The sequence below is a fragment of the Vulpes vulpes genome, chromosome 10, assembly GCF_048418805.1.
Source record: "Vulpes vulpes isolate BD-2025 chromosome 10, VulVul3, whole genome shotgun sequence".
Taxonomy (NCBI): Eukaryota; Metazoa; Chordata; class Mammalia; order Carnivora; family Canidae; genus Vulpes; species Vulpes vulpes.
Genome location: NC_132789.1, coordinates 52068584 through 52087242, shown reverse-complemented (window position 1 = coordinate 52087242; position 18659 = coordinate 52068584). Strand labels below are relative to the sequence as shown.

The 18659-nt window shown below is 56.3% G+C and overlaps 2 protein-coding genes across 2 annotated transcripts; one reads left to right on the top strand and one right to left on the bottom strand.

Moving 5' to 3' along the window:
• Window positions 1-1803: 1803 nt before the first annotated feature.
• TSPAN1 (tetraspanin 1) lies at window positions 1804-6738 on the top strand. Its single transcript, XM_025991917.2, has 8 exons — window positions 1804-1967; window positions 2416-2480; window positions 4971-5177; window positions 5385-5459; window positions 5582-5680; window positions 5760-5915; window positions 6014-6097; window positions 6260-6738. The coding sequence occupies exons 2-8, from the start codon at window positions 2424-2426 to the stop codon at window positions 6305-6307; spliced, it is 726 nt and encodes a 241-aa protein (XP_025847702.1). The 5' UTR covers window positions 1804-1967; window positions 2416-2423; the 3' UTR covers window positions 6308-6738.
• A 2093-nt stretch (window positions 6739-8831) lies between these two features.
• POMGNT1 (protein O-linked mannose N-acetylglucosaminyltransferase 1 (beta 1,2-)) lies at window positions 8832-18408 on the bottom strand. The gene is made up of 22 exons (XM_072724097.1): window positions 18288-18408; window positions 17453-17622; window positions 16721-16835; window positions 16454-16572; window positions 15731-15796; window positions 15517-15630; window positions 14576-14693; window positions 14287-14385; window positions 13993-14120; window positions 13587-13657; window positions 13290-13365; window positions 13028-13111; window positions 12898-12939; window positions 12631-12689; window positions 12218-12290; window positions 11992-12120; window positions 11781-11906; window positions 10734-10798; window positions 10509-10553; window positions 9952-10087; window positions 9589-9698; window positions 8832-9506 (listed from the first exon to the last, which is right to left on the bottom strand). The coding sequence occupies exons 2-22, from the start codon at window positions 17570-17572 to the stop codon at window positions 9419-9421; spliced, it is 1983 nt and encodes a 660-aa protein (XP_072580198.1). The 5' UTR covers window positions 17573-17622; window positions 18288-18408; the 3' UTR covers window positions 8832-9418.
• Between the last annotated feature and the right edge of the window lie 251 nt (window positions 18409-18659).

Here is an 18659-nt window from a genome sequence, read left to right as displayed (position 1 = left end):
TGCTCCCATCGACTTCCAGCCATTACACCTGTAACCCCACTTGCCCTTGGCCATTTTCTTCCTCAAGTCCCAGACCAAGGCCTCCTCTCCTGCTCTTTCTGGAAGTCGGCTCTTCCTGCCTTCGTAGTGATTCCATCACTATAGACAGTCGGCTTGGTGGTTAAGATAAAGACTCTGGCACGAGAATGGCTCGGGGTGAATCCTGGCTTTGCCACGTACAGGCTGTGTGATCACGGCAAGTACTCAACCTTCCTGTGCCCCTGTCTCCTGATATTTAAAAAGGGAATAAAAGATATTTACAACAATCTCTTTGTACATATGGGGAGGGGAGACCATATATGTAATACATGTAAAACGTGATCTACACAGATACTAGTGTTATTGGCCCCCTCTCTCCCGTTTCTTCAGCTGCTCCCTGTCATTGCAAAAAAACAAAAACTAGTGTCAACTGTATTCAAAAATTTTTAAAATTGTAAAAGTCCACTTTGTCCACCCCACACCCCCTCTGGCTATGACTCTCTCCACTCTGACATTCCCACTCTAGGGTCATTCCCATTTTTCCCAGAGCGGGGAGAGAATCTTATTTAAAATCCCTAGAACTGGGATCCCTGGGTGGCGCAGCGGTTCGGCGCCTGCCTTTGGCCCAGGGCGCGATCCTGGAGACAGGGGATGGAATCCCACATCAGGCTCCCGGTGCATGGAGCCTGCTTCTCCCTCTGCCTGTGTCTCTGCCTCTCTCTCTCTCTCTCTCTCTCTCTGTGACTATCATAAAAAATAAATAAATAAATAAATAAATAAATAAAAATAAAAAAATCCCTAGAACTATTCTGTTTAATAGACCAGGAAACGGGTTTAAAACTGAGCCTGAGCAATACCCCTGGAGTCCCACAGCTAGGAGGCTGCGGAACCAGCCTGGGAGTACCTGGTCCCAAGGACTCCAAAGCCAGAACTTCCCCAGTACCTGCAGGCCGGGAGCGCTAGAGTGGAAATAGGGCCACAGGACTCACAGTGCAAAGAGACGGGCAGGGGTTTGCCGGCTTGGAGTTGGGGTGCCGCTTTCGTGGGATTAGGGTGCCACCTGCCGGCGGAAAGGGGCGTCCTTGACACATCGCTGAACACGCTGGAAGGAGGGGAAGCAAGAGAAAGTACGGGGAGGGAGACGAGTAAGGAGGAATGATGAATGGAGGAGAAAGATGGGGAAATCAAGATTTTGCAGAGGAAAAAGGACTAGGGGTCATTTGCTACTCAGAGGAGGGAGTAGAAGCTACTAAACCTGGATCATTTCCCCGAAAGGGTGTATAAGAGAGACAAAGAGACAGAGACAGAGACAGAGACAGAGACAGGCTTTAAGTATGTGCCTCAGATGTTGCTTTGTTGTTTCTTAGTTGCTGGGACTCAGTCCACACACAGTGTCGAGTGTGTGTGATGGGTGTGCGTATGTATTTGCACACTCACGAGCACTGGCAGGGGGTTACATATGTGTCTGCGCGTGACTGGAGAGGGCAGCTCTGGCAGGTGCGCCTGTGAACACACAGGGCAGGTGCACGGAGCGGCAGGTGTAGGCTAGGGAGCTACCGCGCACTGCTGTGGGGAGGGCACGCAGAAATTCCAGGGGCCGCTCTTTACCCTCAGACTTCTCTTCCTTCTCCAGATCAGGAAGGGTGTTGCTGCGGTTGGCGTTGCCAGGCCGACGGGGCCTGCTGCTCCTGTGACTATGGGAATAGATCTCCCGGCAGCAGGGGGCAGCAGGGCAAGAGGAGGCCCACTGGCTGCTGGGTGGGGCGGGCGGGGAAGGCCAACAGAGGACTTTAAAACTCCTGCCCCGCCTGCAGGTGAGCATTGGTGCTTGAGAGCCAGCTCTGTCTCCCTGCCTGCCCACTCAAGTGGCGATTCCCTGGAGTTGTCTGTGCCCTCTGGAGCCTCAGCAGATCCTTCTTTCAGAACTCACTACCGAGAGCCCTGAACAGGTGATGCCACAGGATAGGGATTATCCTATGAAGCAAACTTAATCTGGAGATGGGTTTGGGAAGCTGAAGACCAACGGGGAGGGTAATGAAAGAGCCCAGGGCTGGCTTGGCGGAGGAGTCCGGGGTATACAGGTGCCAAGGAAGGGCCTGGAGTGACCTCTAGTCTGGATGTTGGGCTTGGGGTGCCAGTGGAGAAACCTGCGGGGGTTTAGTGTGTCAGAGTGTCAGGTGCTGGGAGAGGGCCTGGGCAGTACAGCGAGCCAGGGGTGTCAGGATAGGACTTAGGAACAGTCCTGAGGTGTCAGAGTCTAGAGGCAGGGGAATTTGGGTGGTTTACAGGTTCTGGACGCTGGAGTCTGATATGTCAGGGCCCAAATGCCAGGGCCAGCCCAGGTGGCTGCTGAGGTGGCTGGCCCAAATTCCTAACTCACACTTGTCTGCCTCCTAGAAGCCACCATGCAGTGCTTCGGCTTCATTAAAACCATGATGATCCTCTTCAATTTCCTCATCTTTGTAAGTACGGGGGCTGTGGGCTCTTTGGGCCTCCCTGCAGGAGTGGGTCACAACCTAAGCAGAGCCTAAGCTGCGAAATGGGAGATCGCTGTGCCCAGACTCTGTTGCACAAGTTTCCCATGAGGATAGGGTACAGAAGTCTCCCCAGATGCTGAGTTCCGGTCTCAGGAACACAAGTTGGGGTGGAAAAGCTTAAGAGAAGCCCCTCCCTTACAGGAAGTTTTAGTCTTGACATAGGGCAGGGTGGAGTAGGCTAACAGGAGTGACTGTCCCCGTTTTATAGTCATTGGGGGCCCAGGGAGGCGAAGAGTTTTGCCCAAGCTTGCCTAGAGTACAAGGAAATTCAGTGGCCTCAGTAGGATGGACAAGGAACTGAAAGGAGAGATGGGGACCCCAGAGCAGAGAGTCTGCCTCAAGCCACCCTTATTCATTCAACAAAGATGTGTTGCCTAAGACGCTGGGGGGAAAGGTAAGTGAGCCCTTTCTTTGCCCTTGAGGATCTCAGGTCCAGCAGGCCAGACGGACAGACAATTGCAACTATTAGGTCTGGCCTTAGCACAAGGGCAATGGGAGCCCCCAGGAAGGGCTTGATCCCTGGTCAGAGAAGACTATCTGGAGGAAATAGCTGAGGCTGGGCATTTGCACTGAGCGAGGGTCGTAAACCATGAAAAAGGCTCAGAGGCAATGAAATCAGGTATTGTTCAGAAAACCAGGAACAGATTGTATAGGGCATGTCTGAGGAAGCTGAGTAATGAGGCATGAATCCTGGAGATGGTGGTGGAGATGGGGAGAAATGGACCAAGGACAAAGCCCTCAGATGGTGGCCGAGGGACGGACAGAGGGGCAGGGGAGACAGAGGCTTTGAAGATAAAGCCCGTGTCTCTGCTATGAGCGACCCAAGGGATGGGCCCCGGGCAGCTGAGTACTCAAGGGGGTTGCAGCTCCAGTTGGAGCTGGACGTGGACATTTGGAAGTCATATGACCACAAAGGGTCAGCGAGGCCATGGGAGAGGGTAAGAGCACACAGGCTGAGTGAATTCTGCAAAACCCAACTTGTACAGGGTATGTGGAGAAATGGCCACCAGGAAGCAGACAGAAAAAAAGCAATAGAAAGAAAGAAAGAAAGAAAGAAAGAAAGAAAGAAAGAAAGAAAGAAAGAAAGAAAGAAAGAAAGAAAAAGAGCAATAGGAGGAAAACAGGGAGAACATGGCCGCAGAGAGGCCAGGAGGGTATGGTGCAGGAAGCATCCACCAGATTTAGCACAAGACAGCATCACAGACCTTGGAGCCAAATTAGAATGGCTTAAGTGAAAAAAAAAAAAAAAGAATGGCTTAAGTGAGTGGAGGTCGAGGAAGTGGAGACATGAAGTGTAGAGGACTTTGGGGAAATTGGGCTGCAGGTGTTGCCTCTCTGACTCTGGGGTGGTCCATTACTTGGGCTTCTTCAGGCTTCAGGGAACTAACCTTTATCCATATATCTGGACAAGGCAAACAGATCACAGGGATATGGAGAGCAGGTGTTCTGGCCCGAGGGGGTTAAAAGCAAATCCAGTTTGGTTTCTGGCCTCTGTTGCTCAGGCTTTGCCAGGCTGGGCAGGGCAGAGCAGGTCTAGGGCTCCTTGAAATTTGACCCTGTAGGCTGGGAGCCTGGCTCTCTGTCCTTGGACAAACATGCCTGGGATCCAGCCACAATCTGCACCTCACTCCTGGTTCTAGCCTCAGTTTCTACAGCTGGGGACTAGACACCAACGTGGTAGCGGGTTCATTCTTCCGCTGATGCTCTGGGTCAGCAAGGCTTTGCTCTAAGAACTGTGGCATCTGGAGAGTGTACCTCCTACCCCGTCTGGGCCTCTGGGTTCCCTGAGGTCTTGGGGTTGAGCCGGAGGGCCTCTACAGGAAGCCCTGGCTGTACCCCTCCTCTGGTGCCCCATTTTTCCTGGTGAGGCAAGAAGAGGTCTCGGTTAGATGAAGGGTAGGCCTGGAGTTTGATCCAAAGCCAAATGAGGCCTCAAGGTAGGTGTCCCTTCTCACCAAGTTCCTCTCCAGGGTTGGAAGCAGATGTAAACCTCAGCCCCTCCTCTGCTGCTATGGTGACTCTCACCTATGGGAGGACAAAGGTGCTTGGCTGGGCAAGGAAATAGGGGGAGGGGGGCCTTGTTAGCCTTACCTGCTTGTTTTCACTCCTAGTTATGCGGCAGGACCCTGACAGCAGTGAGGAAAAGTCTTGCCTTGCCCTCCCCCAACCTGTGGATATTTCTGGAACCCATGATCCCATTTATAATCGGCATTGATGTGCAGCCTGGTACTGGCTATGGGTGGCCCAGCTCCCATCCTTCTGGCTCCACAGAATGTTTTTCCTCCCTACAGGATGAGTTTTTACAGTCCTTAGCCAATAAAGGGAGAAATTTCTCGTTTCCCACCTTCCTGATTCAACTGCGTGGTAAGAAGCTGCTTGCCTGCACTGTTTTAAGGCCTGCCTCTCTGTCCCCAGCTGTGTGGTGTTGCCCTGTTGGCAGTGGGCATCTGGGTGTCAGTCGATGGGCCATCTTTCCTGAAGATCTTTGGGCCGCTGTCATCCAGTGCCATGCAGTTCGTCAACGTCGGCTACTTCCTCATCGCAGCCGGTGCTATACTCTTCGCTCTTGGTTTCCTGGGCTGCTATGGTGCTCACTCGGAGAACAAGTGCGCCCTTATGATGGTGCGTCAAGCCCAGCTCCACAGGCCTGTAACCAAGACCCAGGGTCCCCTGACCCCAGAATCCAGGCCCCAGGGATCCCCAGATCAAGCTCTGGACTCCAGGGCTCTCGGTAGAAGGGGCTGCTGCCCATTTTACTGGGTGGCGGGTCACAAGTGAGGCACGAGGGACTTCCTCTTTCTCAAACTCAGACCTCTGTTCCCCGCTCAGTTCTTCTTGGTCCTCCTCCTCATCTTCATCGCGGAGGTGGCAGCTGCTGTGGTGGCCCTGGTGTACACTACGATGGTGAGGAGCGGGATTGGGCAAGGGGGAAAGCTGGGGAGGATCCCTGCAGGTGGGCTGTGGCCTGTGAGTGGCCACTGGCCACCGTCCCTACTGGGCCCTAAGCACTGGCCCGTCCCACCCAGGCCGAGCACTTCCTGACGTTGCTGGTCGTGCCCGCCATCAAGCAGGACTATGGCTCCCAGAAGGACTTCACGCAAGTGTGGAACAGCACCATGGCAGGGGTAAGGTGGGCTGGGGGAGACCCTGCAGGGGCAAGAAAGCGCAAAGCCCTACTGACCACCCTGCCCTCCTCATCTTCAGCTCGGGTGCTGTGGCTTCAACAACTACACGGACTTTGAGGGCTCCCCCTACTTCCTGAGGAACCATACCTTTCCCCCGTACTGTTGCTTCGACAGTGGCAATGGCACAGCCACAGAAGCCTGCACGGAGGAGAGGGCTAAGGACAAGATTGTACAGGTGTGGTATGGAAAGCGGGGGGCTGCTTTGATGGCCTTAAGTGCTGCATGAAGAGGGGGTGCAGCTGCTGACTGGGGACCTCTCTCCCCTCCCCCAAGGGTTGTTTCAGTCAGCTTCTGTATGACCTCCGGGCCAACGCGGCCACTGTGGGGGGCGTGGCAGCCGGAATCGGGGCCTTGGAGGTAAGGGGGTGGGGAGGTCAGGGTAGCCCCACTGGACCGGGGTGCTTGAGCCATCTTGGAGGCCTTGCTGAAGGAGACAGACTTCTCACAAAGCTTCAGAGAGGGTGTCTGGGTGGCAGGGGACTAAAAGTAAAGACCCTTTGCCTGTTCCTTTCCCACCAGCTGGCTGCCATGATTGTGTCCATGTATCTGTACTGCAATCTGAAATAAGTCTGCTCTGCCTCCGCCACTGCTGCTGCCACACACGAACTGAGGAGAGGCACCCTGGCACTGCCAGGTGGCAGTGATTAGGGTGGGGACAGGATCTAACAGTGTCACTTGGGCCAGAGTGGGCCGGCCTTGCTGCTCTGGACTGGGGGCCAAATAGGGGATCACCCCCTTCAAGCTGTGCCTGACTTTTCCTTCCATTGGTGGGCTTGGGGCCTGAAGCAGCCAGTTCTCCTGCCCCAACCTCCAGTCTGTCCCTGAAACGCTTGACACCGCCTCAGGCCCAGGTGTGCTCTTGCTGATCCCAGCAGCCTCCTGGGGGATGAGAGAAAGACACCCTATAGTACGGGCATGTGCAAAACCAGCAGTCACCAGGCGGATATGTAGAAGGCACTTCAGAACCCAATACCCAATTAAAATGTCTCCATTTGGAATTCTTCTCGTGTATCCTTGGAGAGGCAGGCCCGTCTTGCCTAAGATCTGGCCCTCAGATTCCCAAGGGGCTGGTGACTCACAAGGCCCCTGAAAAGGGAAGGCACTAGTTCGCAGGAGGGAAATAGGGTGGAGGTAGGTGCCTCTTTCTCCCCTTTGCTTTAATTCCAGGCCTGGGAGGGAGCCTAACAGGGAGGACCAAGAGGGCACTCAGGGAAGAGTTGGGGGCTGGGCCAGTCTGCCTTCTCGAATGTGGGAGGACTTTGGCCTGAAACTACCCCCTCCTGGGTAGGGGCAATGGACTGGAAAGCTATGAAAATAACAAGCCTGTGCCCACATGGGGGCGGAGAGACAGAAATACTGCCAAGGCAATGGGAGGGGGTCGCTTCTTAGGCTTTGGAAGCCCTCCAGAAGCCCCCATCAGAGGCTCTGAGCTGCCTACCCTTCTCACTCTGGCAAAGTCCTACACCTGGTACCTGCTCTGGGGATTTTAGAAAGAACTTCATTCTTGGTCTTGGCTTGCCTCTGGGACTCGACAGATCTGATCTCTTAATCTTAACCACCTCCATGGTACAGAAGCTGGGCCTAGAAAGTCCGAGGGACTTGTTCCATGTCCATGACCTCCCTGGAGGGCTGATGAGCCTTGGTCTGGGCCCAGGCTGTCTGACTCCGGTGCCTGGGGGGTCCTGGCTGACGTGGAAGACCAGAATATCCCAAACATAGATCTGACTGTGGCTGAACCAGGACCCACAGCACCAACAAGGGAGGAAAACCCAGCCTGGCAAATCAGTCATCTTCCTTGCTTTCCTCTGACCCCTCATCCTTCCTCCCTGGCTTTTCTAGGGCAGCCCGGAACTACTACCCCTTCCCCTTGCTGAACCCAAGAAGGAACAGAAACCTGGCCAGAGCCACACAGGGCCCCAGAGCCAGTCTGAGGCTAGCCCAGGAGCCTGCTGCGGGGGCCTGGCAGGGAGGGAGGCTAGGGCCTCCCCGCCTTCACCACCCGACCATCTCTCACACACCAGGTGCCTACAGAGAGCTGCAGGCGATTGTTTGCCCAGGGCGGACCTCCGCCTCCTCACTGGCTAACTGCTCCTCCCCCGGCTCTAACAGTACCTCAAGTACTCTATCTCTAGCAAACACTGAAGGCGTCAGGGTGGCAAGAAACGGTCCCAGCAGCACACCACCTGTGTCACTGTGGAGCTGGGCTCCAGGCGCCAGTGGGGGAGGGTGGAGTAGAGCTGGTGAAAGGGCAGGAGTTCTAGGCCATTCCTGCCTCCCTGGCCAGGGCTCTACATAAGGAGCTCACCAGGCTCACCTTGAAAGGACTGCAGGCTGACCCCTTCTCAAGAGGTGTGTCCCATACTCACCTCTGATCCTAAGTCCTGTACAGATCCCTTAAACATCCTCCTGCCCCCTGCCTTAGGCTTTCTCACCCACTACCTGTAGACAATCCCATTCATTTCCTGGTGCTTCTATGACTTAGTTAGATCTTCCTAATCTCTTTGGGTCACTGGGCTGGGTGAGAATCTGACGAAAATGATGGGTTTTCTCCAGAAAAATGCCTAGACATGGAATCCGTATACCAAGTACCCTAAGGACCACAGATCCTTCCTCTTACAACTCCCATCTGCAGCCCAGTCCTAGCCTCCTGAATTATACTGGTCTGGTTCTGGTTCACCCACTTCCTTTATATCCCCACTAGTCTCCCTTGCTCTCCCATTGCCTCCCTCACCCCCGAGGATTCCTTTTTGCTCTCTTGCTCCATCTCTGGGGACAGGTACCTGCCCAGACAAGCTAGGCAAGTGAACAGCCCCATGGGGAAGGGGTTTGAGGTAGCTGCTCTAAGTTCAGCCTCAAGTAGGGTGAAGCTAGGGTCAAGTTCATGTCCTAAGGTGGAGCTAGGGAAAAATCCTGGAGTTTGAGACTTGGGCATCCCCTGGTGGCCAAATGGCCCCAAATGGAAGCTAAATCCTGTGGAGGACAGTAAGGAAATCTCACTATCCATCATAACCATTCTCTCTCCTACTTACCGATTTTTCTCTCTCTCTCACACTCACATAATCCCACCCCCCCCAATCATAAAACACATCCCTGGAGGTTTTCTCCTTTTTTAATCAATGACCACCTTATCCAGTTTTGGAAACCTGGACAAAGGGGAGGCTGAGAAGAGGCCTGGTTCCGTGTCTGAGGGTCTCTGAGTGAGTCTGCATCAGCAGGTGGGCCCCAGCGGGCCTGTCCATGGGTTGGGCACAGCAGGTTCCTGAGTAAGAGCCAGCCCCACCCTCAGGGCAGCACCCCAGCCAAGAAAGGAGTCAAGGCCCTATAGGCTTCAGCCTGTTCCCAAGGCCCTCAGGACAGTCAATAAATAGGTTAGATTCTGAGCCAGGCCTGGGAGGAGGGTGTGTGCAAAGGGCAGGATCAGCTGCCCAGGGACCCCAATGATTCCCAGGTACTATCCTGCCCCTTCCCAACAGGGAAGTAAATAAATAGACCTCCAACTCAGGTATAGGGGCGTTGGAGCAGGGGAAGCTTCCCCTTTGGGTTAGTAATTAAATCTCATGTTAAAAACAAGCCAGCGCCAACCCCGACCAGTGTCTACAAAATCCTACAGGATGGGGTGAAGGGCTAGCCTGCCTGGGGGTACACAGTACCCAGCCCTGCAGGGTCCTGAAGGAGGTCTCATGTCTGTTCTGCGGCTCCTGGGACTCCCTCTTCCTTTGGAGGTGGCTCCAGGAAAATTGGGGTGATTGATGGTGGCTTCTTCACCCTGGGAAGATAATTTGACAATGTATAGGGAAGAGATAATCCCACTAGTCTCCCACTTCCCGGGGCAGAAAAGAGTCACTCACGAGTAGGGGGAGGCTGGGACGCCCACCACCAGGAAGTGATTCTTCTTTCGAAACAACCTCCACAGGCCCCGGTGGTTGCCACGCACATCCAGGTCCCAGATACGGAGGCACTGGAAGAAGTGGGTGGGGGGAGAGGCAGGGATCAGAGAGCCGCGGGGGCAGGAGGGGGTGCAACTGAGGACCCTTGGTCCAGCCCCCACCCCTCCTCTGCAGTCTCCTCAATCTGCAAGATGTAGCATCTTCTAGAATATGGTATTGGACAGAGGCTGGAAGAGGGGTTCCCAAAGTCTGAAGAGGAGGTTCTAAGGTAGAAGATTCCAGAACAAAGGCTCCCTGTATCTGGTGGGAGTGTTAGTGGGGCACCTTGGCAAGCTGGGTCCAGGTGGTGAAGTCATCATCCTTCTCCATTCGGATGAAGGCCACATAGGTGTGGCCCTCTGTGTCTGGCAGGAACGAGTCTTCACAAGGGTTCCTGCTGTGGTCCAGAACCTCAGCCTCACTGCAGCAGGGGGGAGGGGGTAGAAAGGCCAGGATGGAGCCTGCCTCACGGGTCTGGTAAACCAGGCCCTGCGCTTACTTTTTTTTTTTAATGTTTTATTTATTTATTCATGAGAGACATAGAGAGAGAGAGAGAGGAGAGACACAGGCAGAGGGAGAAGCAGGCTCCTTGCAGGGAGCCTGGCATGGGACTTGATCCTGGGACTCCAGGATCATGCCCTGGGCCGAAGGCAGGCGCCAAACCACTGAGCCACCTGGGCTGTCTTCTGCGCTTACTTTAATGCTGTGCTATCGCTGTCCTGAAATTCTTAATTTTTGAACAAGATGCCCTGATTTTCATTTTGCAGTGGGTCACAGCACCAAGACCCCCGGTTTTCGCCTCCTCACTCCCTGCTATACATCCCGACTGCCAGAGGCCATACCTGAGCAGCCTGTGAATTTCCACTTCATAAGCTTCCTTCTTCAGACTGAAGGAGAAGGGAAGATGGGTCAGGAGAAGGGGCGAGCCTTCAGGTTCCAGGGGCGAGGTGAAGGATCACGTGGGAATTCGGGGGCAGGAGGGCCGGGGTAAGAAACAGGCCCCAAGGTTGGCAGGGAATACTGGGGATTGGTCATCAAGGCTCCTCTGCCCTGTCCCCAGCCCCCACCTGTCCACGTTCCTGAGCTGGACACCTGGAACCGTGTTGAACTTGTGCTTCTTGAAGTAGGCCTCCTGGAGCAGGTGTGAGGGTGAACATCAGGCCTTCCAGGTGGGGCCCGTACCCCCCGCTGACCCACCAACAAGCCCCACAGATGAAGTCCGGGACCCACAGAAGTCCCTCTCACTGCTCCCGGCCCCTGCCCCCGTCTTCCCCATCCTCTTCTTCGTAGCATCCTTGGCAGGCTCTTACTAGCTTTAATTTGGGCTCCACCATCGCTAGAGAGCTCATGCCCACACGGCAGCTCAAGCTACTGACCCCCGAGCTAGTTCCTGTTCCCAGGGGCTGTCCTTGGGTCTGCTGTTGTAGAGCCACAGAAGGCAGGAACGGGCCCTACCAGGCCTGGTGTGCAAAATGACAGGCTGTGCTGAGGGGGAAGCGAGTGCTGTGACTGAGGTACCAACAGGGACCTCAGGGAAGCGCCTGCCCCTCTGTGGGAGGTGACTGGGGTCTTGTGTAAGCCAGCTTTCAGGGCTTCAGGGTCCTTTTGGCTTGTAGGAGGTTTTGAGGTTTTGTTCATCTGTTCCTTCAGGCTGGGCTGTCTCAAGGCACACTCTTGCTGTAACTGGGGACTGGCCCTTTAGGCACAGCTGGGGAAGGCATGGTGGGACCGAGGATGTCCCTGTTCATGCCAGGCGGAGGCGTGGGCCCCCACATTTGCAAGGACAGGAGAGGGCAGGGCTGTGTAAGTGCCGGGTGGCAGAAATACCCTCCCCACACCCACAGTCTGGTGCTAAGAATAGTAATAATAAAAATAATACCAGCTAACCCTTATATAATGCTTGCAGTTCAAAGCATTTTACATATAGTAACTCATTTAAACCTCAGAGTCTCAAAACCTTATGAGATAGGCAGTATTTTTATCCTCATTTTTAAAAATAAAGAAACTGAGGCAAAAGAAGATAAGACACGTCCTCCCGGGCTGCTCTGGAGCCCATGCTCTCGCTCCATCCACCACACGGTGCCCGCCTCCACAACATCCTGCTTCCCACTCACGTGGAAGTAGCCATTCATGTTGAGGCCAACGATGCCGAAGTGGTAGGATCGGGAAACATCAGGGATGATGCACTCTCGGCCTCGGCGTTGTTCAGGCATCCGCATCCACATGTCCCAGTCCCAGAGCTGGGGGGCACGGAAAGTAATGAAGGTGAAGGGGTTTGCAGCCAATGGGGGACTCCAGCCCGCCCATCCTCCCCTGCCAGGGCACCTTTTCTGGTGTGGGCCACTTGGGCTCAAGCTCCTCCTTGTACAAGGACTTCCTGAGCACCCAGCCCAGCCCAGGCATGGTCTCCACACGGTACAGCAGTGCTGGGTCCTCAGCCGTGTGTTCGTATCCCTGGTGGTGGGGGGGCAGGCACGGGGGGTGGGGTGGGGGAGGGCTTAGCTCAGTGCTTGTACCACTCCCCCAGGTGACCCCTGGCCCCTTGGCTTACCTGGTCATTCCAGGCAGAGATACAGTACAGGCTGTCATCCTCCTCCAGCAGGTGGATGGATTGGCTCAGGAAACTGAGAGAGGCAGGGTCCAAGGGTTCAGGGAAGGGCAAGGACAAACCCAGTCACATAGTGATGCTGGAAGAGCTGGAGATGGGACTCAGGAGTCATGCCTGCTTGTCCCTCCCCCTAAATCCCCACTGTCTCTACCCATCCTTTCTACTCTCTACTCCAACCCCAACACCTGCCATCCTACTTTTGCTCAGGCTTTCCCCCCACTTTTGAGCTGACTTCCCCCACAAAGCTCTCCCAGACACCCCCTGCCTGCCTCCCTGGAGAGCCAGTAAGGAAAGAGGCCCGAAGCAGCAGGTAGGAGCTGCATGGAGAGCCACTTATGGAGGGGTACTCCCCTCACCTGAAAAAATCCACAGCAATGTCCAAGTCCTCTTCCAGGACCACGGCAAACCTGGCTTCCTGCAGGGGGCAGGGGGACAGCATGACCCCAGGGGCCCTTTCCCATTCTGTGCCTCCTCCACCCCCATCTCACTTCTCAGGCAGCAATCCCCCCATTTTCCAGATCAGGAAGCTGAGGCCCAGACAGGGGAAGAGCTTGCTATATAGTAAGACCAGGCTTTATACCCACGTTTCCCTTCCCTAGGTCCAAGGGCTTTGGACTACTCACCGGAAACAGGTTGAAAGTGGCAGTGAGGCTGGCTTTGTAGTGCTGGGTGGGGAGTGGAAATGGGGTGCATGAGCTGCAGGGTGGACGGCGGGGTCAAGTGTCTGCCCCTTCCGTCCTCGCCTGGCCATACCTGAGACACACGGGCGTTCTTGATGCTGATGGGAGTGTGCTGGATGCCCCTCAGACCAAACAGTGCCACCACATCCATTGGCTCCTGGGGGCACGGCTATGGTCACCCTGTGAAGCACTTCCCCCTGCCGCCCCACGGCTCCGCCATGCCGAGCCATTCACATTTCACAGCCTTTGCCTGGGCTGTTGGTCTCGTGATCATCGCTGCTCCGTCTCCACGGCCCTGGGCCCTGCCCTTCCCATAGCCCCCGAGCCCCACTCACCTCGTAGTAGCCATCAATGAAAACTGTTATCATCTGGGGGGACACCCCCTGGGCTGAGAGCAGAGAGCGCAGCATCCTGGGGAGCCCAGGGATGGGTTAGGTACTCTGTCCCCCCAACTCAGCGCCCGCCTGTGCTTATCGGTGGGCCCATGTTCCCCATGTACTCCCACATGGGTGAATGGGCCTAGAACCTGTTGCCCCCACCTCAAAAGTTCCACCTACAGGTGGATGAGCCCAAGGAGCTTCACCCTGGGCTAAGCACCACCCAGGGCTGGACCAACGCCCTCCCAGGCTCACCTATACAAGTAATTGGGCCGGTTCCCTGCAATGACAGCCACAGGCACATTGAGGACATTGTTGTCTGGGAGCTGAGGGAGAAACAGCTTTTAGCTCTTGCCTCCCTCCTTCTTCAAACTGGGACCCCCACCCAGGGAAGAGTTCTTTGGGGAGAAGGCAATTCCAGGGTAGAGAGGGAAGCAGCAGAGGGTTTCTCTGTTGGGGCCCTTCCACACACTCAACCCAACTCCAATTACGAGCCTTTGTTCACATGGTCGGCCCTGTCCCCCCTTTCAGAGGTCAGCACAAATCCTCGGGTCCTGGTTCCCTCTTGGCCTGGGGTCCAGAAACCCAACCTGGCCCTTTCCAAGGGCTCCTTGCCAAGCTGAGAAGAAGTCCGAGCCTCATTGTCTAAGGCCTCACTCACTGGGTCAGGGCTGAACTCGATGGGTGTGGGGTCCTTGCAGCTGCACACACTCCCGTAGCCCTCGACTTTGCTGCAGAAGCGCCGGCGGCGACGGTTCAGCTCTGTGTCTGCCCAGTGGCACTCGGCCTCTGAGGGAAGGGAGGGGTCAACAGGAGGAGGCATGAGGGGCCACAAGGCTAGTGTGGTTTACAGAGCCCCAGGCACCCAGTGAAGAAAATAAAGTTTCATAAATAGGACCCAAATGCCCACCTCCAGCCCAGGCACTGGAGCCCGGCACCAGCCCCCCAACCCCACCTTCTGCTGAGCTCAGCGGCACATCTGTCTTCAGCAGGACCGGGTCCCCCCAGGAGGAGAGGGCAGGTGACTTAGAATGTTTCTCCCCAAGGACAGGACCTAGCAGGGACAGGAATGAGGCACAATGGGGACCCAGGCTCCAGTTTTAAAGCTGCTTCTCCTCTCTGCCCACTTTCAGCCAGCCCATCACTTCGGGCTCCTATTTGCTCCCAACCCCACCCCAGCTCTTGGGGTTCTGATCCTCCTGGGCCCCTCATCCCATAGGGTGGATGGTCTGTGGTGCTGGTACCTCCTTTGCGTCCCACAAAGGCCCAAGTGTCCCTCCAGCCAAGGGCAGGGCCGGCCTGGCTGCCCAGGCTCCTCAGCAGAGCTTTGGCTGTGTCCTTGAGGTGGAAGGAGCCCTCGTCCTGGGAGACCAGAGAAGGTAGTCAGCCTGACTAGCATGGTTCTGGGAGACCTGGCTTCATGGAACATTCGCTGTCAGGCACCATGTGAAACCTTTGATTTTAAATTAGCTCATTAAACGATCATGACAACCCTCTGAGGTTACTATCCTGCCACGGATAAGAAAACCAAAGGCTTAGAGAGATTCTGAGAATCATCCAAGGTCATTGGGCTAGTAAATCCTTACCAGGATCCCACACAATCTGCGCCCCTCCACCCTCTTCCCCCCCACTCCCCTCCCCTCCCTGAATTTGCTCCGGCTCCACTGGCACCCTTGCAGTTCCTCGAGCATTCCAGCACTGTCCTACCTCAGAGCACACCCTCACCATTCTTCTGATCTAGAACACCTTCCTCCAGATATTCGCCTGGCCCTCTCCTCACGTCGTCCAGCTTTCTGCTCACATGTCACTTCCTTACAGAGACCTTCCCCTTCTAAAATGCATCACCCACTACTCTGTCTCTTTTGCTTTATTGTCTTCATTAAGTTATCGTCTCCTGACATCATACATGTACCGGGTTTTTTTTGTTGTTGATCTTGCCCTGTGGAATGGAAGCTCCATAAAGGTTGCTTCCTATCCTATCTCCAGCACCCAGAGCAGTGCCTGGCACACAGTAGGGGCTCAGTAACTATTTGCTGAATAAAAATGACAAGGCTAAGATTGGAACCTGTATTACCTTTCTCGAGAGGCTCTTCCCACTATGTTTTATTAGGGGTAGAGAGCCCAGAGTCGTGAGCAAGGTTGGAGTTGGGGGTATAGAGAAAGGAACCAAGGAACAGTCACTGACCTTGACAGTGCAGATAAGCACTCGGCCAGGCGCCACCATGTTGAGGAACAGCACCATGGCCTCATCCTCATGAGGTGAGTATGTGTCAAATACACGCTTTGCCATCACATGGCCCTGGCAGGGGACATACCTCTTGTGAGTTAGTGTCAACAGCAAGGAGGGCTCATCTTCAGCCCTGTAGCCAACTGCCCCCCCCCCGCCCCCAAAACCTCACCGTAGCCTGGTTGAGAACGATGACATGGATGCCACGGCCCTGTTCCCGAGCCTCGTCCTCCAGCACCTACCGGGAGGCGGAGACAAAGTCCACCTCTTCACTCTGGCATTTGAGGTTTCTCTGTCTTATGGGAACTCAACAAACGAGCTGCATGAAACCTCCCCTCCTGCCTATGATTCTGTGAACTGTTCTTTTCTGACCCAGCCTGAATGCCACCTCTTCCGGAAAACCTCCTTAACTTGCCCATCAAGAGAGATCAGATCTTTCTACAACCCTCCTCTCCATGGCTTTCAGGCACTTAGAGCCCTAGAATGTGAATTCCTCATGTTGGAGATACCATAATACATCAATCAAAACCCTCAAATGAGAACCAGGTCTGATTACCCCTAGGTCCCCAGTGCCCAAGACAAGGCTGAGGCCAAGGAAGAGACCAAAAAGTAGTTATGAAATAAAGAAATCAATGAATTGTCTGCCTACTACTACTACTAATGATCCCTTTTGATAATATCCCACTACCTGTAACACATTTCACATACTTTTCATTTAATCCCAACAAGTAGAAATCATTAGTTCCAGCCTACAGATAAGGAACTGAGGCCTCCAGAACCACCTAGCTCAAAAGTGACAGAGATGCAGTTACTCACGCAGGCAGTGGAGCCCAGAACCAGGGGACCATACCTGAGTAGAATACAGTGACTCTACCCCAGACACTGGCCCACTCACCGTAGTGCCATCCACTGCCACATATACTTTGCTGCGGCTTGAGTACACCTCCACATCCAGAACGCGTCGGGGACCACTGCCTCTGCGCCGTGAGGGCTCTAATCGGCCCAGGGCCTCATCTGTCAGGGTGCAACAGGTTGTGGCGACAGTCTCTCCAGCACAGTATCATCCACTGGAGTGTGCCTACCATTGCAGTGGTGAGATCCTAGGGGACCCCACCCCCATCCTTCACCCCACCAGCCAATCCCATCCTCAACCTGGCCCCACCATAGTCTTGCTCTGGCTCCGGGTCTCCATTGGCTTCGCTGATTGCTCGCCGCGTGTCCAGGATCAACTTGATGTTGACAATGACAGTCACCAGTAGGAAAAGCACTGCCCCTGTCTGAGGGGAGGGGTAGGGATGACTGAAGAGGGGTGTCCCCTCCAGATCACTGAGGGACTTCCTGAAAGGAGGGCCCTGGCTGCAGGGGGACACAGGCAGAGCCTGGGACCTTTTTCTCCTCCGTCTGTCCGCCCACTTCTCCCCCAACCAGGGTCCAGTTTCAAGACCACCTCCTCCAGGGGACCACCCCTGACCCCTCTCTCTTCATCAGGGCCCTCCCTACCCAGAGCTCCTGGATGCTTCCATTTGAGGCCCTGATTTCCTTGGTCCCCTCCACAATTAGTTCCCAGAGGGGGAGCCAGTCCCAGAGAACCAAGCTGGGGATCAGAAGACCTGGGTCTTAGCTCTGCCCGCCTGGCAGATATGGGCCCCTGAGCAAAGCCTTCCTGACTAGACTTCAGGTTTCCGTCAGAAGCCTAGAGGGTTGTACTTGGGTTCTGATTCCAGAACTCTGGGCCCAAACCACCACCTCGTAGGGATATGACACAAAGAGGTGTCCCGTCTAGGAACCTGCTGCCTGTTTCCAGGGTTGGGAGCAGCCAAGGTAGGTCCTGGTGCCCAGAGTCTGGGGTAAAGCTGCGAGGGAGCCCAGGGCAGGGGCCAGGACATCTCTCTACCTGACAAAGCCTGCGCAAAGCCCGCTGGTTGGTCAGTTTGTACTTCCAGGTAAGATACCAGCTCCGCTTCTTCCGAGCCCCAAAGGGCTTGATGAGGGAGCTGGGCTTCCAGTCGTCCATGCCGGGTTGGGGAGTCACCACTGTCCTGGCCAACCCATGCCTTCAGGAATCTGAGAGGACCAGAGAGAGGGTCACAGGGAGTCAGGTGTTCCTCCCAAAGCCTGATGCCTTCTGGGGAGTCCAGGGAGGACCCCCCCTGCAACTCCTCCCTGCCATCATTCAGGCTGGGTGACCCGGGAAAAGTGGCCCAACTGCTCTGGAAAGGAAGCCTCAGAGGGGTCAGCCCGCCTGGAGACTCCCCTGGGGCGGGGGAGCAGCGGAGCCTCCCGGGGCCCCAGCGCAGAGGCCAAGTAATCAGCTCTCAGGTTCAGCAGCCCCTAAAAGGACCAAGCCCCGGCCCCCCTAGTCCTGGGGTGCGCCAGGGGCACAGCCCCCCCCGCCCCGGCCCCCAATCCTCCAGCCCCGGCCCTCTTAGTCCCGGGGTGCGCCAGGGCGCAGAGCCCCCCCAGCCCCGGCCCCCAATCCTCCAGCCCCGGTCCTCCTAGTCCCGGGGTGCGCCAGGGCACAGACACCCGCTAGCCGGGCTCCCAACCCCCAGCCCCGGCCCTCCTAGTCCGGGGTGCGCCGGGGCACCCCCCCCCAGCCCCGGCCCCCAGTCCCCAGCCCCGGGCGCCCTCACCCTCTCCCACCCGGCCCCGCTCCCCGCCGCCCGAGGGCTCGGGAGCCCCGCCCCGGCCGCGCCACCCCCCGGGGACTCCCGCCGCAAACCACTCACGGCTCAGGGCGCCCGGGCCCCGCTCCGGCGCCTCTCGGGCCCGCACTGCTCCGCCCGGCGCGCCGCGGCCTCCGCCTCCTCCATGCCGCTCGCCGCCCCGCCCCGGCCGGCCCGGCCCGCCCCGCCTCCCCGCTTCCGCCGCCGCCGCGGGGTGAGAGGGCGGCGGGCGGTGCTTAGGGCGGGGCGGCGGCGGCGGGACCGCGAGCGCTGGCTTCCCCGGCGGCTTCGCAACGGGCGGCGGGGCGGCTGCGGGGGGACAGCGGGGGGCAGCGGGGGGCAAGCCCGGCCGCAGTCGGAGCCCCAGCGCCTTGACTAGCCCGCTCGATGCCAGGGCCAGAGGGCCAGAGGGCCTGGGCGCCGCCGCCGCGCCCC